General features: G+C 32.9%; 1 protein-coding gene across 1 annotated transcript in view; it reads left to right on the forward strand.

Annotated features, from left to right (window-relative positions):
* ZNF804B (zinc finger protein 804B) overlaps positions 1-22,139 on the forward strand; it is a 438,988-nt gene that overhangs the window by 411,155 nt on the left and 5,694 nt on the right. Inside the window, exon 3 of the mRNA XM_016149621.2 lies at positions 17,434-17,564. Coding sequence (XP_016005107.2) covers positions 17,434-17,564 — 131 coding nt within the window. The remainder of the gene's footprint in view (positions 1-17,433; positions 17,565-22,139) is intronic.

A 22,139-nucleotide genomic window follows, 5' to 3' on the forward strand; every position in this document is an offset into this window, starting at 1 on the left:
GAAGAGCAATACAAGCGGGGAGGGGCATAGGGAACCAAGGTAGAAAGATAGAGGATAAAGCTAAAATGGTACAGTGTCTAAATCATGTATACTGTGTATACTACAGATGATTCTGATTATTTTGAATTATAATCTCAGATCACTTTTGAACCACTGATAAATTTTAGTCAAGAGGGTTAATCCGAAATATGTTTTGAACTGTTTGCCTTGTTCACTTTGTGAATGGTGGATAAAAGTGAGGAAGGGCAAAATTGGCAGTTGAGAGACCAGCTAGAAGATTACTATGGTATCCAGGAAGGATATGATGATGTCTTGGTTAGGGTGGAAGCACTGGAGAGAGAGAAAAAGCTATTAATGTAGGCTATAATTTAGAGGAAGAGTCAAATAGGACCTGCTGATGGATAGGGAGTTGAGAAAAAGGTCTTGTTTATAGGCAGAAGATTCAGAGATTGGTATTTTTCTATAATTTTTTTTTTCTGGAATGAAAACAGCAGATAGATAAGAAAAAGTAGTAGATGCCTTAAGATCACCACTCACTATTTTGACAACTTTTCATCTTAGTAGAGTTTTGCTCTTGGCTACCCACATTCAGTCATGAATGACTTCAAGATGCTAATTTTTTTTGTATAAACTAATGAAAGTGGAATGTAGTAGATGATTTTGACAGGACAGTGTAATAGTCTCCTTGCCAGAAACTTATAACTCATTCTCTTCTCCCAACCTACTCTATACATCATATTTGCTAACATCATGCTCACTTTCCTCAATAACCATTTCAATTAATTATCTCTTTTGCTTAACATGGTTGTCACTGCCCATCATGCTCAGGGCCAGATTTATCTTATAGGCGTCTGTCTTCTTTTTATACATCCCATGTTTCAGCTGATCTTGAATACTCCATCCTGTTGACATTAGAATTTCATCTAATAAACTTCTACCATCTCAGGGCTTGGAATGACAGTAATGTGTAGTATTTAAGAGAACTAGTTAAAGAAGCATGAGTTAGAATCTTTCCTCTGTTACTCTTTAGATGTGTGATCTCTGGCAAGTTCCTACCTTCTCTAAGGGCCAATTACTCTTTCTCTAAGATGTGGAAAATATCAGACATTTATATGTATTAAAATTATCACAATCATTCATATATTGTAATATATATAATAAAAATATATAAATATATATGCACATGCATATATACATATATAACATTTTCCATATTAAAATAATTTGTCTAAATCTCTTGCATACTTCTTATCACATTCTGCTGTACATTAACATCATGTATGTAACCAAATAATAATTTCCTGTGCTAACCATTTTTTTTATTCTTTATACCAAATTCTTAGATAACTTAATATCCTTTTTCACATTGTTTGTACCAGTAACTATGGCAAAATAAGAGTTAAGCTATAACTCTTACCCACTTTGTCAAAGGTACTTGGGACTTGGATAGAACCTTGGCTCTAGTTTTTCCTGGTACATTATTTCCCTCCATGACTTAGAAATCAGAGTTAGAGAAAGCATCTTTTGGGGGACATAGAAAGGTCAGAGCTTGGAGTGGTCATATTCAGGGCTAATACATTCCAAAACATAGATTAGAATGCCAGGGAGAGATGAAATAAATGACATTCGTGTGCCCAGGGAATAAGAGATGGGAGATCATGAAAACCTCAATTGACAGATAAAATCTGTCAGTTCATAGTTTTCTTGTTCCTAGTGTCAGTCCCTTTTGTAGCCTAACAACACTTCCTGCCAGGTCTCTGAGTTGAGATACCTTGTACCCTTCAATGAAATCATACCTAGTTTTAGTTGATTTCTGTTACTAAAGTAAAAAACATCTTGTTGGAGACCGTGTGTACATCTCCTTTCCTTTTGCATGCTCTTAGCTGTGTGAGCATCTTTTTCATCTCCTGTTATCCACAACACCTAGTTCAGTGCCTCACAGAATAGCATTAATGAGCCAGGTAACTCTCAATTGTTTCTATCGCTTCTTGTTAATCTTGAATTTATCACCATACTGCTCAGAGTACTGGATCAGACTTATTTAAAAGTGAATTTAAATTAATTTGCTTAGAGAACATTGGTACCATTTTACAAAACTCCTTGAGATTTTCTCTAAGACTCTAGATTGCAATGAACCTGAGTTGGGAATTATTAAATTGGACTGAAGTACAATAAGGAGCATAATTGTCTTTTCTTATAGTAAGTCATGTGCCTTTGGAAAAAGAAAAGATACTTCCTGGTTAGAATCCTACTCTAGAAAATAATTTTTCTGAAGTTGAATTGTATCTCAGAGGTTTTACTTGTTAACCAAAGAGAAGGCAGATGTTTTATGTTGTTGGTACAGAGACATGCTAAATTTCAGATGCTAAATCCCAAATGAACATTTCAAAGCCTTCATATGCATGTTTTAAAAGCTACAGTTTATGTGAAATGGAAAATATAACTTTTGAAATATAATTTAAAAGTATTGGTCCTGTGAGGATGGCAATGTTATGATTCAAGAGAGAGTTATGATGGGTTGAAAAGTACATAAAGAATCTATCAGAGGAAAAAACATAGTGTAGATATTTCCAGCTGGGGCTTGGGGTCAGGCAGCTTGGACTTCAAACAAATTCTACAAAACTGATTGTTAGTTGTATAATTCTGAGTAAGTTACTCAGCCTCTCTTATCCTCTTTTCTCATCTAAGAAAAGTGGAATATAGGGGCAAATAATATTTACAGAGTTTTGGAGAAAATTAAATCAGATTATTCAAGTAAAGGGCTTAGCATAATGCCTGACATGTAAAATTCTCATAATTCATGTCGGCTATTGTTATTGCTGTTTTGTTGTTGTTATTACAGATAAATTTTCATCTGAATTCATTTGTTTTATGACTCATAAGAATAAGATGGAAAAGACTATAAAACTGCATGGTTGACAAAATTTATATTTATAAATAAAGTATGCATACACATTAAAAGGGCAAACACCAAAATATTAACAGCAATCTTTGCCAATAAATAAGGTTAATTAATGTTTTTAATTCTTTCTTCTTGGTACAAATGCATTTTCAAACTACTGATCAAATTGGACTTAATGTTTCCCCTTAGTTTTATTAAACCTTTGAGTATGTACCTTAGAAAACTTGCAATTGTAAATTCTTTCTTGGTCAGTTGAGATGTAAATCCTCTATAGCCCAGAAATGTCTTTCTAAAGAACTGGGAGTAATACCTTTGTAATGTAGTTATCATGGAAGGAAATAAAGTACCTCTCTTCCAGTCTCTCCGAGAGGATAGGAGCCTAACTTCAATAAAGGACAATTAGTAAGCACAGATGGCCTAATCACATTTATGGACCTCCCCACAGCATCTTTTTGTTTCGTTGAGGGTGTGTTCAATTTCTCTTCTCTATTGCAATAGTCCTTCTTCTTTATTAGAATGATCTTGAATATAATCATCTTTGCTTGTTTAGCTTATCTAGTGTAATTTTTTCTTTTACATTACAAATATTATATTTATAGTAAAAATGAAAACACAAGGGGTGGGCATGTGTGCATGCATGTGGGTAAGGAATGTTAACTAAAAAAATCTAAAGCGCAACTGAAGTACATTCTCCTTAAAGTGTTTGCCTTCAAACTTGTTTCTTAATAGAGAACAATGATTATATTTCGGTAGAACCTGCTAACTTCAAACACTCAGCTATAGTGATAAGCTGAAGTGTCAGCCCCAGAGACTTGGCAGCTAATAGATTTTTTTCTAAAGCATAGACTTGCAGTCTAAGTCCAAGTCCCACTGGCTATTAACTTACAGAGGGACATTTGGCAAAAAACCATGATCTTCATCTTACCTAACATCTCATTTTCTTGTATGTAAAGGTAGAAAGGAAATAAACAATTAGAAATTTAAAAGGGCACAAAATATTTTCACCTAGAAAGAATTTTCCTCCATCAGTATGCAAGACAGATTTGCATCAGAGATACAGAGTGTAGCTGATTACAACCACCCGCTACACTGGCCTGTCTGACAAGTGCTTCTAGCTATCTTTGCCTCTAGCTGTAAAATGGGAATGATAGGAACATTATCTACTTCATAGATTTGTTGTAAAGATTCAAGGAATTAATATGAATAAAATACTTGAACTTTTAACTGAGCCTTGTGCATAGTACTCTGATGTTATCCTTGCTTTATGTATTTGCTCTTATTACTATATTATTAAATATTTTTAAAACATTGCAAGGAAGAACACAGCCACTAGGCAATTTGATTTGAACATGGAAACTGAGAACTGAGTCTGTTATGATTTTCTTTTGGCCAAATTTTAGGATTTTATTTGTGGCAGTGACAAGATCAGGGTCACATGTATATCTGAGTTCAAGGAATTGGTACATGATTCCTTAAAAAAAAATTAGGCTGTGTTAGCAAGAAAGGAAGCAATGGGGTGTATGTATTTCTGAGTAAATAGCCTATCTGTCGCAATGCATATTTACAAAATAACTAAATATTCTTCCTCAGCATACATTTTTTTTTCGACGGCATGCGTTTTATCAAATGTCTGTATGATAATTTATTTAATTTTCTATAGTTGGGTCTTTAGATTGTTTTCAATTTTTCATCATGATAATAAATGATACACATAAATATAATATATTTACAAGGGAAATGAAGGCTTTGCTGATAAGACTCCAAGCTTCAGCAGATTATTTTAAGTATTATATTTTTTTCTGATTTCTGGTATTAATTTCAAAAGTAGATATTTCTTAGCTTACTAGTGTTCATTTGAAGGTTTATATAGAATATATTTACTTATGGTATCATACCTATTTATTTATACCTGAATAATTTCAATCCTAACAATAATAATGTGTACTTTTTTGTGATCTCCATATTTATTCTAATAATTTGTAAAGCAACTAATGGTTAGATGGCTTTGCTTAGAAAAATGAAAATATATGGCCTTCTGTAGTAACCACTGCTAATAGAATAAAAAATTTTCTGTCCAAATTTTGTATTAACATGATTAATAATATTTAGGGAATTTGATTAAAATATGCTAAATGAAATAAGGGTAAATAAAGGGCATCATTAAATAGCTGCTGATAATTGAGTTATCCAAACAGATTTCATCTCTAGGTATAATTTGTTTCTAATCAACAACCAATTCAGATATCAAAGATGATGGGTTTTACTTGAATTAAAAATTTCAGTTAATTGCATAATCACATTAAATAAATACCTTATCCAATTTCAGTTGTATATTTGTGATATTTTTCAGAGAGTTAAGTGTGAAAGTAGTTCAAATACTTCATAAGGAAGGAAATAGAAAGAACCCCATGATATATCTTCACCAAGGCCAAGAATCCTACCTCGGTCCTTGCCTATATCTCTCTCTGCTCTTCTTTTTTCCCAACTCCTGAAATCCTATTTCCACTTACTTTGACTCACAATTGTTCATTTTAATTATTAATTGCTTAAAACAGCATTATATCAATTGATGCTCTATTTTATTTTATATTCTACAAGCATTAAAAAAAGTTGTAATGCTATATGACTCTAGTCTGAGAAGGTAAAATTTTGAGGCTACTGATTCTTTAGGCACTGAGTTCGATGAATTTCTCTGAATACTCAAATATTTCTTAATACAACAAAAACAGCAAAACTAATATGGTCAACTCTTTTTTAATTTTAACTCATCTAATTTCAAGACTGAGAGTAAGGAAGAGACTTTTATACAAAGGAACAAAAATGATACAGCTTATACACATGGTTATAACTTGTATATCATTCCCCAAAATAAGCTCTCACAGGCAATTTGAGTAGTGGTTAAGAATAAGGACTCAGTAATTAAACAGCTTCCCCCCCCCCCCCCACAACTTAATTCCATCAATATTATAAGAAACAGCCTTTGTTCAGAGATGTGATTATATGTAAGGGATATATTTCTAGAAGTGGTACTGCTGAGTCAGGGGGATGGTACATATGGAAATATAACTGCTAATGCCAAAATACCCTCTAGAGGAATTTCATCAGTTTAAAGAGTGAATGAATGTGCTGGTTTCTCAAATACCGAGTACTACTGGATATTATGTTATAAAATATTATGACTTTGTTAGTTTGAAAAGTGAAAAAAATGGGGCTCTTTGATGATTGCTTTGTAGTCTTTATAAATGAGGTTATTTTATTTTTAAAAGTCAAAATGAATCTAAGCAGCCTTTCTTAGTGCTTCCACATTTCAACCTAAAAGTTTTATGTAATAAATATATTTAGAGATATAAAACCACAAAAAATAATGCATTCAGTGTTAGAAAACATATAGATATAATTTAAAATATTCTTTGTCATAACAACATTTTAAAAATAAAGAATAACATTCATCAAATTTTTAAGTCGCTTAAACCTTGGCCAAATTTTATACAAATGCTATAAATTTGCATAGAGGCACACTTATATTCTGCTTATTTGTTATTTTTTACTGAAAAATCTGAGAATGGCTAATTTTGAAAAAAATGTGACTCAATGTTTTGGAAATTTAAGATTTATGAAGTATCTTGCCACTTCAAATTAAAGTAAAAGTTTGATCTTAGTGATAATACATTCATTTGAAATACTTTTCCAAGAAGCTTTTACAATCGCTAAAATAAAGAACATATGAAATGCTATTTTTGAGTAGTAATAGCTATGCATGTTTTTATAGTCTAGCAAATAAAAAATTTGAAAATAATTCTACTCTAAAAAATAAATAAAAATCCAAGTTACTTAAAGAGATAAAGAAATGAGGAATCAAATTAAAGGAGAAGATGCTTGGACAGCCTTGCCTAAAATCCATTTTCTCAAATATATACTCAGCTAAAATCTTGTTTCCGCAGGCTCTTGCAATTAGTAATGAACATGTGACATAGTCTCCCAAAATGCACTTAATAAATGGAGTTATACTTTTGAAACAAAATAGAAGTGTTACTTATCAGTTTCATTTGCAATATATATATATACACATACACACACACACACATACATATATATGTGAAAAACACCAAAACCAACTAAATGTAGTATTTTTCAAATACTATGATCCTTGTTATTGGAACATCCAGACACTCTTGACTTAATTATCTTTATTTTTCTTCTTTATTTGCTCAGTGGTACCTTCATGCAAAGATAGGCAAAGTATAGAAAAGACCATGAATCTCATATCTGCTTAATGTTGTTTTCTGAGAACAATGCCAGTGAAACATTTGAAATAAGAGTTGATTAAATCTGTTGAGTTCTGAAAATTAGCTGTGCATTTAATAACTCTGTGGGATCCCATTCAGTGAGAATATTCAGGGTTTGATTTGTTAGCAAAGTCAGGCCGATTCAGTCAGACTTCTCACAGGAAGTTGGGAATGTTAAAGCTAAGATAAGTCAATATCTTAATAGTAATACTAAAAGTTATTCCTTAAACACAGGTAATTTTGGATTCTGGAGTTTTAAATTTATTACTGTCAGTTAAATGAAACTGTTTTTTTCTTCCAAATACATCTTTCTTCTACCACTATCTCCTTTTTTTCTTGATCTAGCTATTTCTCTCTGGGAAAATATTCCATGTAGTGTGTAAATATAGAACTAACCACCTACCCTCATCTTAAACTAAAAAGAACAAAGCTATTTCACTCACTAGAGTTGGCGAAGTTGCTGGAAAGGGTCAGATAGTGAATATTTTTGACTCTGTGAGTTACATGGTCTCTGCTGCAAGGACTTAACTTTGCCATTATAGCATGAAAGTAGCCAGTAGCCAGAGATGAGATGTAAACAAAAGTGCATAGCTCTTGTTAGACAAAATAATTAGCTTTCATGGCTGAAAGTCTTTCTTAAAGAAAGGATGTACCAGGTATTGCTAGCAAGAAAGACTAGATCCTAGGGCATGAGGTCTGAACCACCAGCTGCATGGCTAGGTGAAAAGACAACATGTCCTCCATCCTGGAATTTTTGAGTGTTTTTATATATTGGGTAGATGGCGGAGGTGGGGAGCTGAAGTGGGGCCAGCTCTAGAGGTGCAGAGTCCACAGGGAGGGATTGTCCACTCCTGTGGATTAGCTGTGGACAGCAGATTTGAAAGTTCAGGTGTAAATAAGAAGTGGAGGCTCTTGCGGGTCTGTGGCACCTGGCTATTCTCTCTTTTTTGGATAACTGTGGAAACGGTCACCTGGAAATTAATCCTAAATTTCAACAGATATATAGGAATGTGGGCAGCCTTCTGTCAGAGCTGGTAACCAGGTTAACAGTTTTGTCTCTTACTCTCACTTTTTTGCCGTTATAATTTAATTTAGAATATCTCAGAATTTTTTTCTTGTCACTGTGTTCCAATAAAACTTTATTTACAAAAACAGCCTGAGGGCCAAATTTGACCCGAGGGCCTTAGCTTGCCATCTTGCTGTCTCCTATTTCTAATGCTATAACCTAAGTAGAAAATCAACTCCAAATATTTTTGAGAGAACCAGTCATTTTTAATTAAGGCCTCTATAAGGATGTGGCGTAAAATGATCTGGAAATTTCTCTGCATCCTGCTTTGCAGCCCAATGGACTTAGAGCTTGTAGAGGGGTTTTGCATTTGAAAGAGCAGTGCACTTGGTAATACACTAATGGTAGCCATCCCTTTTGGCAACAGTTAGCAACTTTAGTAGGGCAGACACTACTGGTTACCTACTCGATGTCCCTTCTACCCTCTCTCCTTACTGACAAAATCCCGATTTATTTGTGGGGTGGCCATATACCTAGCTAAAAATCTGGACTTCCCACAGCTCGTACTTAAATGCCAATAGCATATGACATCCCTCTAGCAAATGATATACAAATAAAGTCTACTTGGCGCAGCTTCCAAAGGCTGTTGTCTTTGATAAAAAAAAAAAAAAATGTACAATCAGCTTTTGTCCTTAGTTCATCTTTCTTCCTACTCGTAATGTAGTTGTGATACCTGATATTTCTCAGGGATGTTGCAAGAAAGAGGGTAAAGCTACTTGTTTAAGTGGGAAGAAACTGAAAACTAAAAAGAGATTGATCTGTGAACTTCCTGGAGAAGGTATACATACTGTGGTATGCTTGAATATAGATTCTTGGTTAAGTTTAAAATAAACTTATTTGATTAAACCACTATAGCCAAGTTTTTGACATGCATAGCTTGACTCATTACTATCTTCAGCTTAAAAATATATATATATAATATGATCCAAAATTCAAATTTACACCAGAGTCAGATTACATTAATTTCTCATTTCTGTTCCCACCTCTATTTTAATAGTTTCTTCTCAAAGACAGTTCTATTTCAAAAGAACATTTAGGCAGAAAATTGAGGAAATCTCAAAAACACTCTCTTGCACTAAGTCTGAGTTTGCAGATATGTGCAGATTAAATACTTCTGCTTGCAATATTCTCAGCAGGCATCATTGACCCTAAAGTAGTATATGAAAGAGGGGGGAGGATGAAGTAGAAATTGAAAGAGCTTTTAAAAATCAATATAATGTTAGGTTGTACACGATGCTGAAATACAAGAAATTGCTCTTAAAGAAACAGCTGGATAGATGGGTCAGAGTGCATTAGGTTACGTTTTCCTTATGAACCGAATGGGGAGGGGAACTGTGAAGCAGTCACACAGCTGGGGAAGAATGCTGCAGAGCAGATAATAACCTGACAAATAAAGACGGTGTCATGACAGCAACCACACTGTCTTCTGGGAGAGCAGAGTTTTGCCAGGAGATTCTCTGAAGATTACCTTTTTAGACTCTTCGAGCCTAGTGCAGAAACATTTATTTCCTAAACTTTTCCCAAAGGAATGAGATTAACTCTCTTGATCTTTAAAAATAACTAAATAAAAGATTCCTTCAAGGCCTTGGTCTCATCCACATATGACTGACTGGCAGGAGTGCTAGAGATAGAAATAAAAGGCACAGAAAAATATCCTTACCAGTTCACTTTTGATACTCATTCTAACTCTACATTTTGATACTTGGAAGTATTCTTAAAAGATGGAGATTTGTAAAATTTATTTGAACATTTTTTGGTTGAATAACACTTTTCAAAGATAAACTACAAGTAATTTACACAGCAGGCTATAATGTACCTAATATTCTGACACTCTCCATTTTTTTCCCTAAGGAAATAGTGATCATTTTGAAACCCTGTTGTATGAGAAAAAGTGTCTGGGTTTTCCTGGCCTAGAATTTTTCTTGTGTTTCTCACATTGAACTAATTCTTCATGATCTAGACTGTGATAAAATGAAAAATTGTTTTTTTTCTGAGGCTTTCTTAACAAAATATTAGTCTATCAAATGTTTACTCAAGTCATAATCTTTAAATAATGAATTTCCACTGGCTCATTTCAGAGATGCTGGGTTTCTCCAGACCTGAACATACCCCCCTGCAGACACTTCATGGAATTAACATTGTCCTAATGTGGCAAGTGTGTTCTTATCACATTGTAAAGATGGAGAAGGGTAGAGATTAAAAGCCCTTTGACTTCTACTAACCCAGTCTGAACAGCAATTCCCATTTACTTATTACCAAAGGACTTCCTTTGTAATGCTGTTAATTACCTCACAATAATCAGTAGAGATACTGATGTTGCGATAGCATCAGCTATATTCTTGCCTGATATAATATGGTTTTCCAAAGCACAACAACTTGTGTTGGTTATGCCATGCTGCAGAAAATAAATAAACTGCAATTTAGCCAAAGGTTCATACCTTTTTTTTGCAACTGACTTGGATCTGAATCTAGGTGGAAGAATTTGGGTCACTTCTCAGAAGAGCTGTCCATTTTCCATTCAGGACTTCTCAAAAGATCCTGGACCTTGGAAGTGGCGACTTGCCTGGGATACAACTTAAGCAACTGAGTACACACTCCTCCATCAGCCATGAAAGTGTCCCAGGCTACTTTGGGCTATAAAAAAAAATTTCTTTTACATGAACTGCTTTTCCAGGTTGTCCTAGAATCTAGAAACATCACCAAACTAGTATTGAAACAGTGGTGTCTTCAGGCTGGACTATATCTCCCCTAAATGCTGGGCTCAGCCAGTTAAGAAGACCAGAAGTTAACCTGACAAGGAACCTCCGAGTCCTGCCTGCCAAAGCACAGTGGGCTGATTATTAGCAAATAAGAGTCCAGCATTTCATGATTCAGCACGTGTAAGAGTTCTCCAGATCCCATTGTAAAGTAGTTAAACTTGTGAAGAAAAGGATGGAAGCAGAATGCCATTTCTTCCTACCTATTCTAGCTTGCTTGTGGAATGATTGGTCCTTGAAACAGGGAACCTGTTGGAGGGAATATGCTCAGGTGCATTCATTCCAGATCACGGCAGGGAAGTCATCCTGGTGTGGAACCTGGTGTGGAGCTTCTAAGATGGGAAACTTTATGAGAGACTTTATGGAAGACTAAATGAACTTTAGTTCATTTCACTATCTGTGTTTTTATAGCTACCAGATCCCATGAAAGACAATGACAAGCAAAAAAAAAACAAAACAAAACAAAAAAAAAAAACAAAAAACAAAAAACCAGAAAATAAGGAAGGTCTCATTTCAACATGGAGAATTTTTCTGAGAAATAAGAACTTTTTATGTAATTTAATTCTCATATAATGATCCATAAATGTCTTCCAAAACATTTTGATATAAACTTTTCCAAACAATGAATAATATCCCCAATCTGGATAGACCTTTAACTTCAAAAGATGAAACTATTATAAGTGTCTAGAATTTTATATATTTTTTTCTGACTTTTCCTTAACTCATAGATGTTAAACATTCTGTTTTCAAGTTACAGTTCTTTTCTTGGTATATACTTTGGTATAGATCAAGTCATTTAATCTATATGTTTGTTTCTTCATCTCTAAAATGAGGTTAATAATTTTGACCTTTTGCATTGGGGATTTGCTCTACTGTAAAGAATATTAATGCCTGCAAAGTACCCTAGGATCTATGGATGAAAGTGCAGGATGGAAGGAGTTATTCTATTTAAGAAAGGAAAACAATACACTTGAGTAAATTCCTTTCACATGTGTGTTCTGCTTCAGTGATGGAGACGGAGAGAGGTTGCTGGAGCGTGCAGATGTTCACATGCATGTTCTGCCTGGCAGGCAGTAATATTGGGAGCACTGCCATTCCAAACACATGGAGACACACTGACTTGATCAATTCGCTTCTTCATGTATTTATTCACAGCTGAATTCCACTTGCCATGCAAATGACAAACATTCATGTTGGCAAGTGGGGAAGTAAAAATTACTTAGTTTGTGCTTTTAAAATAAATCTGAGAAGAAAATTAAATTCCAAATATTTCATAAATGGATTTTAGCAAATATATCTCCATAAGCCTTATTTCACTTACTGCTGAGAGAGGATAAAATGCATTGTGAAAGCTGGAGAAGATACATGAGGACTACTTTTCTTTCTTTAACTTGACCCTTGCATCAGTCCTTTATTGTGTTGCTTTTGATCTGGGCAAAAACCATGGCAGGTTGCCTCTCTTCAGGACCATAAAGACCATCTGCTCTGTAATTTCTCTTTTAAATGACTTTAGAAGATAGAAAGACATTACCTATATGTCCTAATTTCCCTCTAGGAAATATTAGATGCCCACTCTTTTACCCTCTTTCCTGACTGAGGTTCATTTTGGATAATCTTAATACCTAAGGGCAAACTGCAAATATGATTTATCAAAGAAAAGCCTGACAACAAATCAAACTTTAATCCAAATTTTATAATTTTTCACTAGTGATATATGATCTAAAACTTATAAAAATTACAAATGTTTCAATTAAATGTTATAATTATTCCAGACAAGGATGAGAAATGTACCCAGCATGCTTCTTTTTTCTGTCTTCTCCTTTAGAAAATAAGACACCTACCAGTTTTGTAAAACTGTTCAGATGAAAATCACTAGAATGCCCTATTTTCAATAATAATATAAATCTAGTGATCTGAATGGCTCCCCATTGCCAGTTAAATCAAGAGCTCCTATTCTTTGTGCTTCCCAAAGTTTCATAAAATCTGACTATTTCTTACCTCTAAAAGTGATAATAGTTCATACCCATTGAGCATTTGCTATATATCAGATGCTGTGCCAAACATTTTACCTTTGCTAACTCATATAATAATTCCAAGAAGTCTACAAGGTAAATACTGATAATTTGTAAAGTTACAAATGTGCGAATTGATGTTAGGGAAGAATAAGTGCCTTTCTCAGAGTCTCAAGGCTAGTGAGTGACAGACAAGATACAGATTCAAGTCTGACTGATTTTAGAATCCTTCTCTTAACCCCTACAAGATGTTGTCTGTCATGCAAACACCTCTGGAAAACTGATGCTTTGCTTTATTTCCCCTATTGTTAGGTCTCCATCCATCCTTCTCCCAGTGAATTTCAACCTTTCGCCTGCTCTCCCTGTTCACCTTGAGTCCTTCCTGATAAACAACTAATTGTTGAGCTCTCTACAGTTCTTTATAAATTGTGAAGTAGCAAATTTTTTTTCCCTGAAATATGTTTGTCTTGAGCTATTGCTAAGGTTTAGACCAATGTATATTTAATTAATTTATTGTTGTCAGAGCTGAGTGGATCATGTTGGCTACACCAAGTGTCAGCGGTATTGCTGATTGTGAAGAGAAGGTTCTTCTTCTGCTTAGAAAAGGGAGAAGAAGTGCACACAATAGAACTGCACTTCCCAGCAGAAGGGCACTCCATACAATAAAGTTGCTATTTCATTCTCATGTCTGCTTCTTGTGCATTCTTCCAACTGGGTGTCTCACCATCAAACCTTCTCTTCTTAATCAGCAATACACAGACACTTGGAATAGCCAATATGATCCTCTTGGCCATGACAATCATTCTTATCTTACTATTTGTTTTAAAATTGTCCTATCTATTTTGCCCTCCTTTTCACTTTTTTTCTGCCTTCTTTTGGATTGAATAAATTGAATGATTTCCTTATGCTTTTTTTGTTGTTCTGTTGGCTAAAACCCTTTGCTTTATTATTTTAATGGTTGCTGTAAGGTATATAGTATATACATTTCTTTAACTTATCTCAGTCTACCTTCAATTGTTATTATACCTTTTCATGTACAGAATAAGACCTTTCGACATTTTATGACATATTCTCCTTCCTGGACTTTATGCTTATTGTCAAACATTTCACTTATAAATTTGTTACCCCCCAAAATATAGCTTTTGGTTTTATTTAAACAGTTTAAATATATTTAAATAATAAGAAATATGTTATTTATCCTGTAGTTACCATTTCTGGTATTGATTCATTTGCATAGATATGTATTTCTCTCTGGTATTGTTTTTATTTTACCCAATGATATTCTTTAATGTTTATCATGTGAATGTGCTGCTGTTGAATTCTTTTTATTTGTTTTGTCTGAAAACATCTTTATTTTGAGTTCTTTTTAAAAAGTTATTTTCACTTGGTATGAAATTTTACTTTGACAATTTTTAATTTTTTTCCAGAAATTTGAAGATGTTGCTTCACTGTATTCTCACTTGTATTATTTCCAATGAGAATTATTCTGCCATTCTACTATTTGTTCTTCTCTACAGAAATATGTTATTTCTCTATGAATATTTTTAAAAATTCCACTTTTTCCCCCTTATTTTTGAAAAATTTGATTATGATGAGCTTTGGATATAGTTTAATTCATGTTTCTTGAACTTGAAGTTTGTTGGGGGACTTGTGGGTTTAGAGTTTTCAAGAAATTTTCATCCACTATATATGCAAATATTCCATCCCCTTCTTCAGAGACACCAATTACACAATGGTCCAATAGATTACCATCTCTGCTCTACTTTTTAAATATATGGGATACAGTTATAACTGTCTTAATTCACTCTTCTGCCAATTCTAGCATTTGCATCAGTTCTGTATTGGCCTTGATTGGTTGATTATTTTCTCTATTTTTAGCTGTGTTTTCCTGGATTTTTGCATGTCTAATAATCTTTAATTAGATGTTAGATGTCATTAATTTTTCCCTGTTTTGCCAATCATTTTAGTATGAATATTCTTGAGTTAGGTTCTGAAAGACAGCTACACTACTTGGAATCAAGTTTAGTTTTTGCTTTTATGATCTGTTAGGCAAATCCAAAGTACTGTTCAATTAAAAGTTAATTACTCTTTACTGAAGCAGGACCTTTCTGATATTAATACTCAATGTACTGTGAGCTTGTCCAATTTTATTGGTGAGAAATGGCACTTTTACTGACCCTATATAGATGCTAGGCACCTTACTTGCAAGTCTTTCAGTTGGTTCTTTTCTTGACCTGTAGTAGTTTCAGGCCAAGAAAAGAATACATATGGACTGCTAATGAGTATGCTGAAATTTGAGATTCCTCTGTAGATCTCAGGGATTTTTTTTTTTCTCTGTGCAGTCTTGAGCACTCAGCATTGACTTAGTCAAATCTGTGGTTAGACGTCTTTAAACAAATCTCTTCTTCCAGTTTTCTGATTGTAGCTGTTTCTCAGTTTTCCCTGTTAAGAAAGTCAACACTATCTTATTTAAGTATCTGTTCACTTATTGGTCTCCCTTGAATGGAAAATAATTGATTTATAAATTGCTGTATCCGTATTACATAGTATGAATTAAAAGGGTTTGTTGTTGAATGAACAAGACAGGATTCTCAATCATTTCTATAACTCAGAGACAGGAGTTCAGTCCTGGAAACTGGGAGGCTAATGGAAAACATAGGCATACCTGGAAATTTTGAACAAGATTCCAATAATGAGAGTCAAGTATCAGATTTAGTGAGTAAAGGAATCAGTATCCTCTCCTGGGCTTTTCAGGTTTAATATTAAATATATATTTTATGTTCTATAGTAACTAAGAGTTTAAAAAAACTCCTTCTTCTCTTTACCAAAGCAGACATCTCTCTTTGACACAGTTGAAGTACATTTTACATGGGCTCTTAACTTGTGAAGGAAATTTTTCAAAATGTCTTTACCTTCACTCCAAAAATTAAATTATTATGCATTTGGAAACTGAGGAACTGTGAGTAGAAGGCTATGTAGAAATGCAGAATTTTATAAACCCCTCTCTGTCTTCTGATCAAGGTTACCCTCTAAGACTTGGACTCTCTGTTGCTTATCAACTCCAGAAAGTTGTTGATCCTTTTGTTTCCCCTTTTTTTTTTTTTTTTTTTTTTACCCCTGATAATGCAAGGGCTATCATTGTATTTCTTAAAATTTTCCATTTCTTAAAAGGCTCTGAAGTTTTTGTCAAACTTTAAATTCAGATTGACACCACTGTTCTCTCTGTGGCTGTTTCTAGTTCCGTGAAGCTCTTGTTCTTTGTGCTCAGAACAGTCTTTATTTTAAAGACTGGCCTGCTTCCTTCTTCAGCTACTTAGCCTAGAAGCAGCTACCTGGCCACCATCTCCCATGAGCATGTTTCCTTTCAAGAACAAAGCTAAGGATCATGAAATGTCTTGGCCCTTGCCCTGTGGGTAGGAAATAGCCCACTACAGCATTAGTACCTCACCTGATAGCTATGTGGTTTTTGTCATCCCTGGGAAACATCTTTTATAGTTGATCTGGGTCATGAAAACAAATTAAATGGACACAGATTTCAGGCAGTTTAAAGTCACTTTGTATGGATTAAGAGAGGCTAATCTTAATATATACTTTTAATTCAGAAATAAGCCCCAAACTTCAAGATGCTCATTTGATTGTGGCTGTTTCTCAATTTGTTCAATATCATTAGGTGTGCTTAGTGGCAGATTCTGAAGTAGAAATCCAAATAGGTAATGAGTATAATCCAATTTGCATGTAATCCAATTGTTTTAGAGAAAAGATTAATTAAAAGAAGTGGTAGGTTAATTTAAATCAAACAAGGCCAAATCCCTATCCTGAGTTTAAATTTCTGGCCCATTTTTGTCTTCCTGGATAAAATATAGAAATCTGCATTAGATAAATAGCAATGCCAGAAAAATAAGTTAAGAATCACATTAAACCTTTCACAATAACAGATGGTCTTCACCAAAACAAGCTCATTTCACCTAATGTATATAACAACATCAATTTTTATAAATAAGATTAAGTATCTTTTACAAGTGAGAGGGTTGAAGGCAGTGGGTAGAGGGAAGTACACCCCATGACTTCTTCTCCCTTCATACCCATTCATATATTGCACATTTTCCCCATTTATATTTTCATAGCCACACAGATTATTACATTTATGTAGCCCAGTTAATGCCAGCAAGGACTAGGTCCAGCTTTGCAGCACATTTCTGTGGTGATTGTGACAAGCTTTGATAAATAACTCAGTTGGCAACTAAATTTATCTTGGAGCAGAGAATAGCATCAAAGGAGAGGGTGGTTTTACTTTTCCTAACCAGAAATCACCTCTGCTACCCAGCACAATATTTAGTAAGGAGCATTGTGGATGTAAATGAATATATTACTTATTTATAGCATCCTTTCCGTTGTTCTTCTTTGTCTACAGAGACTGAAAGAATTAAAGCAGCGAGAATTTGCTCGAAATGTAGCTTCCAAGTCATGGAAAGATGAGAAGAAACAAGAAAAAGCACTTAAACGACTACATCAGCTGGCTGAGTTGAAGCAACAGTCTGAATGGTAAAAATTAGAGGTGTCTCAGATGGCTTAAAATTCTCTTCAACCTCTGAGGAAATTTCAATGATCAATTTACCTGGTTCACTGTAGTAACATAAGTAAATTATAGTTAATCAACAAATATGTCTTAGGGCAAATGTTCCTAATTGTTAAAGGTTCATAAATTAATCACTTTGGTATCTGATTTTTTTCTTCCCAATATCATTAATTTAATGTACTCTTTAATGAAATGATCCAAGAATAATTCTAATATACTAGTATTTACTCTATCCATTTGATTTCAATTAACCTATATAGCTCTTTAGTAATTATTTTAAGTTTTGTTATAATAATTTTAAAACCATAAATAACAATGAATCTTTTAAAGAGGGAATAAATCTTCTGTACATTTCTCTGCATACACCAAAATATAGAATAAATGACACTATCATTGTCTGGACAAACAAGATGTAATTAATGCAGCGAAACTTAACTTTTAAATTATAATTATAATAAGGATACACAAACACATTCTCATAGCTGAAAAATAGCAATTTTATATAAGATTGGAATTGCTGAATATTTCAAAGTGAGGAGATTGTTATCTGAAACTCAATTAAATTTTAAGATTGTTATTTATGTTTATATGAATCATAATGTAGAACACTAATATAGTTAATGTAGTTGACAGCAACCTCGTGAGTTGTGACATTTATATCTCTGTGCCAGAATTTAAACCTCTCTCATTTACGTGAAAAACAATATACAATAAATTTGAAAGTGAATGACTCAATTATTATATCATAAGATATTAGACCTCAAATTTGATTCTAAGAAAATATTTACTATATAAGATCAGTTATGAGTAGTATATGAGCTAGTATTCAGCTTACATATATTTATGTTTTTGCACATGTTATCTTAAGATAATTTAAATTATGAAAAAACATAAAATATAATCAAATTAAAAATAAGTGGGAAATTTGGTATGAAGAAAAAAATAAATGTTAGAAAAATGTGTATCCAGAGATGAGGTTAATACAAAAATGCATGCTCTGAGGTCCCATAAAATCATAGAAATAAGACACACATTTGATACTGGCTTTTTACTTGCCAACACAATGAGGATCTCAAAATATGTTTTTAAACCCATTGTCAGTAAAATATCAGACAGTCCTTGTCAAAATAGAACTTAGAAGGAAACGTTTAATGGTTATTAGCGTAGCATGCAGGAAAAAAAAAATCTAGGAAAGCTGATAATTACTGAGTGATTAATTATGAGGTGCAATGTGTCAGATTATAAAAAACAGGACAAGACTCACTGTGGAAAAACACCTTTCAGACAAGTCCTTTAAGGACACGTGACAGAAATCTGCGAAGCCTTAATAAACATAATTTTGGGTTTTCTTTTGTTATTATGAAAGTTGTCACATTTTTACATTTCTACTCATCCAATCCATATTTTCTTTTGGGAGAAATAGACAAAGGATCAGAGGAGCCTTGATAATGATGATGATGATGCTTTTGTTTAAAAGTTTCAAGTTTGCAGAGCTACTCAAGTGTCTTCCAAATTACAACAAATTAAAAGACCCACCCTACTGAGGTTGAACTGTCCCTCTAGAAATCTTATTAACTAAACAAATACAAACTTAAGCACCTCCTCTATGGAGTAGGCAGGTTCTGTACATCTCAATCATTGTTAGGAAAACAGTAGGGTTTCAATCATTGTTAGGAAAACAGTAGGGTTTCTAGTTCCAGCTACAGAAATTGGAACTAGAAAAATTATTTCATTCTTTTTTACTACCTACCATCTGCCTCGCAGGCAATTGTTCTCTCACTTAAGCAGGCTATAGAGTAAAGAAAATCACAATAGAATTATTTAATATTTTAATTTTGGCAGCTGAATTGAGAATAAAAGTAAGAAATAAAATGAAAAAGAAAAAGAATCACCTTATGTATTACCTCTCTTCTAGATTACCTTTCTTTGTTTTTTATTCTCACAATGAGGACTTAAGAGTAGGATGATACAGGTAACAAGATATTTTTTCATGACTCAATGGAGAAAAGAGATGAATTTACTAGCAGTAAGAATGTATGAATCAGACTGATTTGTAAAATGGTGGCAGAAGTTTTTAATGGATCTTATCTAAGGCATTCAATTTTGGCCATCTTTTGGGTAGTTCGACATAATTTGGTTTCTTGCAAGACCAGTTATTGTATGCAGGGAGATGTGCTCTATTTGTAAACTTCAATATGTGTAAATCTAAGTATGGTGCACCTTGATATGGACATTTTTTTCCATATTTCAAAAATTGAAGAACCACTGATTCTGAGAATATGAAGTTCCTTATATAAGAGCTGGATAATGCGAGACATTAGAAATTACATCACGTAAAGAAGTCATGTTGTTTTGATGTGTTTTGTTTCCTGTTAGAAAAGTATACTTTTAGATTATGCATGTGTTGAGTTGCCAAGAATTAGAATTTCTCCAAAATAATAAAGATAAATTAGATTTAACATAAAGGAAATTGTTAGCAGTGAGATCAAAAGTTTAAGCATGACAATAAGAGGTATAAAAGATTAATAATGAGGATAAAATGTTAAAATGTGCAAAAATATAATATTATATTTTATATAATATAATAATAAAATAGATTAGATTATAAAGTGAACATGAGAATTAAGGACATGAAAAAATATATAATACAAAAACAATAAGATCACAGAGCTTTAAAAATATTTAAAAGAATATAAAGGAAGATGCTTGTACATTAGAGTGATAAATGGTAAAATAAAGCAGCAATACAGAAAAGAACATCTAGACTAACATAAAACAAAACAAGAAAATGCACAAAACAGTACCAGCATAATAAGCAAAATATTATTAAGGAAAAAATATGTAAAGAGAATATAAAAATAGTAAAATATTTGCATCATAATGGAATTAGGAGGGATAGAATGATAATACACATACACCAGGCTTTTGGAATAATTTCTGCTGTTTAGTGCAGAGTCAATGAAGTTTGTACAGAAGGTCACTTAATACAGAATTATGGTTTCTACATAATCCAAAATACAGCTGCAAATATGGGAAAAAATCTCTGTAACTGAGGCAAAATTCAGTGCTGCAGGTGTTTCTGGACCCCATCCTTCTATCTCCAGGCACTTTCAAAGACCTATAATTATAGTAAACCTCAATGCTTCCTACTTTCCTTTATGTTTGAAAGAAATATTCAATCATCCATAAATCTTAGAGTATTTTTCCATTTTGCATATTAAATATGCTTAAATATACTCTCTAAAAAAACATTTTAAAAAGATTCAAAAAAAGAGATTAATGTGATGAATAAGAGGAAAGTTTTTGTATTGAAACATTTACTATAAAAAAAGAATATACTTTTATAACATTCTAAATTTAGTTTCTGTACAATTCAAGGGAACGCTGAAACTACAAAGTTACGGCCATTATTTTATGGAGAACAAACTGAAATTAGTAAATATTGAATAGTTGATGAAATTTTTGCCTGTAAATTAAAATCCATATGGGCATAGTAAGTAACAGATTAGACATTGTAAAAAATTGAATCGGTAAAATCGATATTAAAAACAAGAAATTCTTTCTGAATTATAAAGAAAGACTAAAGACACTAAAGTACTGAGATAAACAATAAGACCTAAAAGCTATTTTCAGGTGAGTCAATAAATTTCAGGACAAGAAACTAGGACAGGGAAGAAGCAATAATTAGAGAAATCTGAGAAGGTATGTCTAAGCTGAATAAAGTTGAAAGTATCCAACAGTGCTGCTTAAAAATAACCGAAAGTAATCAATCTATAACTATGATCTGGTAAGATATTATAGATATAATGTATTATATAATAATAATTACTACAAAAATATATATTATAAATATAACAAAACTATAGTCTGTATAGGAAACATAATCAAATATATAAATAAAAGTAAAAATTATAAAATCATACAAGTACTCAAGGATATTCATTTCAAAATTGAATAAATGTCTGATTAAATATGACCCTGTAGTATTAAACATGTACAAACAATGAAGCAAAGTACATGAAATTTGTTGGATAAAAGAAATATGACTCCAGGTTTCTATGCTGATTAGCCAAATAGTCATAAGTGAAGGCAATAAGAAAGAATTTCTCAAACCAAGGGTTCAGAGAGCACTCCTCTCCATTAAAATTTAACTACATGTACAAAAAGTATCAGTTTTTTTAATATTATAACTTCAGCAAGAAATGGCTAAATAAAAATGAAATAAAAATATAAAATAAAAAAATCAAACACACATATCTAAATGTGTGAAAAAAGAAAGGGAAAAGAAATCCAGCTCAAAGCAAACAATAGATCATTGATGTTCCTTCCCCCATTAAGGCCTTGTTTTGTAGTAGAGGTTTTATACATAAAACATTAAAGAGAAATTTTAAAGACTTCCATCCCTTATACTACTGCTGTTTTCAGTTTTCTGATTGAATTACTAATTATGCTCAATAGAATGAATAATCTTTAAAAAGCTGTTAAAAGATAAAACATATATATGCAGAAAAGGTAGAAAAATATTTTGGTGAGTGAGAAGC

The sequence above is a fragment of the Rousettus aegyptiacus genome, unplaced genomic scaffold, assembly GCF_014176215.1.
Source record: "Rousettus aegyptiacus isolate mRouAeg1 unplaced genomic scaffold, mRouAeg1.p scaffold_m13_p_13, whole genome shotgun sequence".
Taxonomy (NCBI): Eukaryota; Metazoa; Chordata; class Mammalia; order Chiroptera; family Pteropodidae; genus Rousettus; species Rousettus aegyptiacus.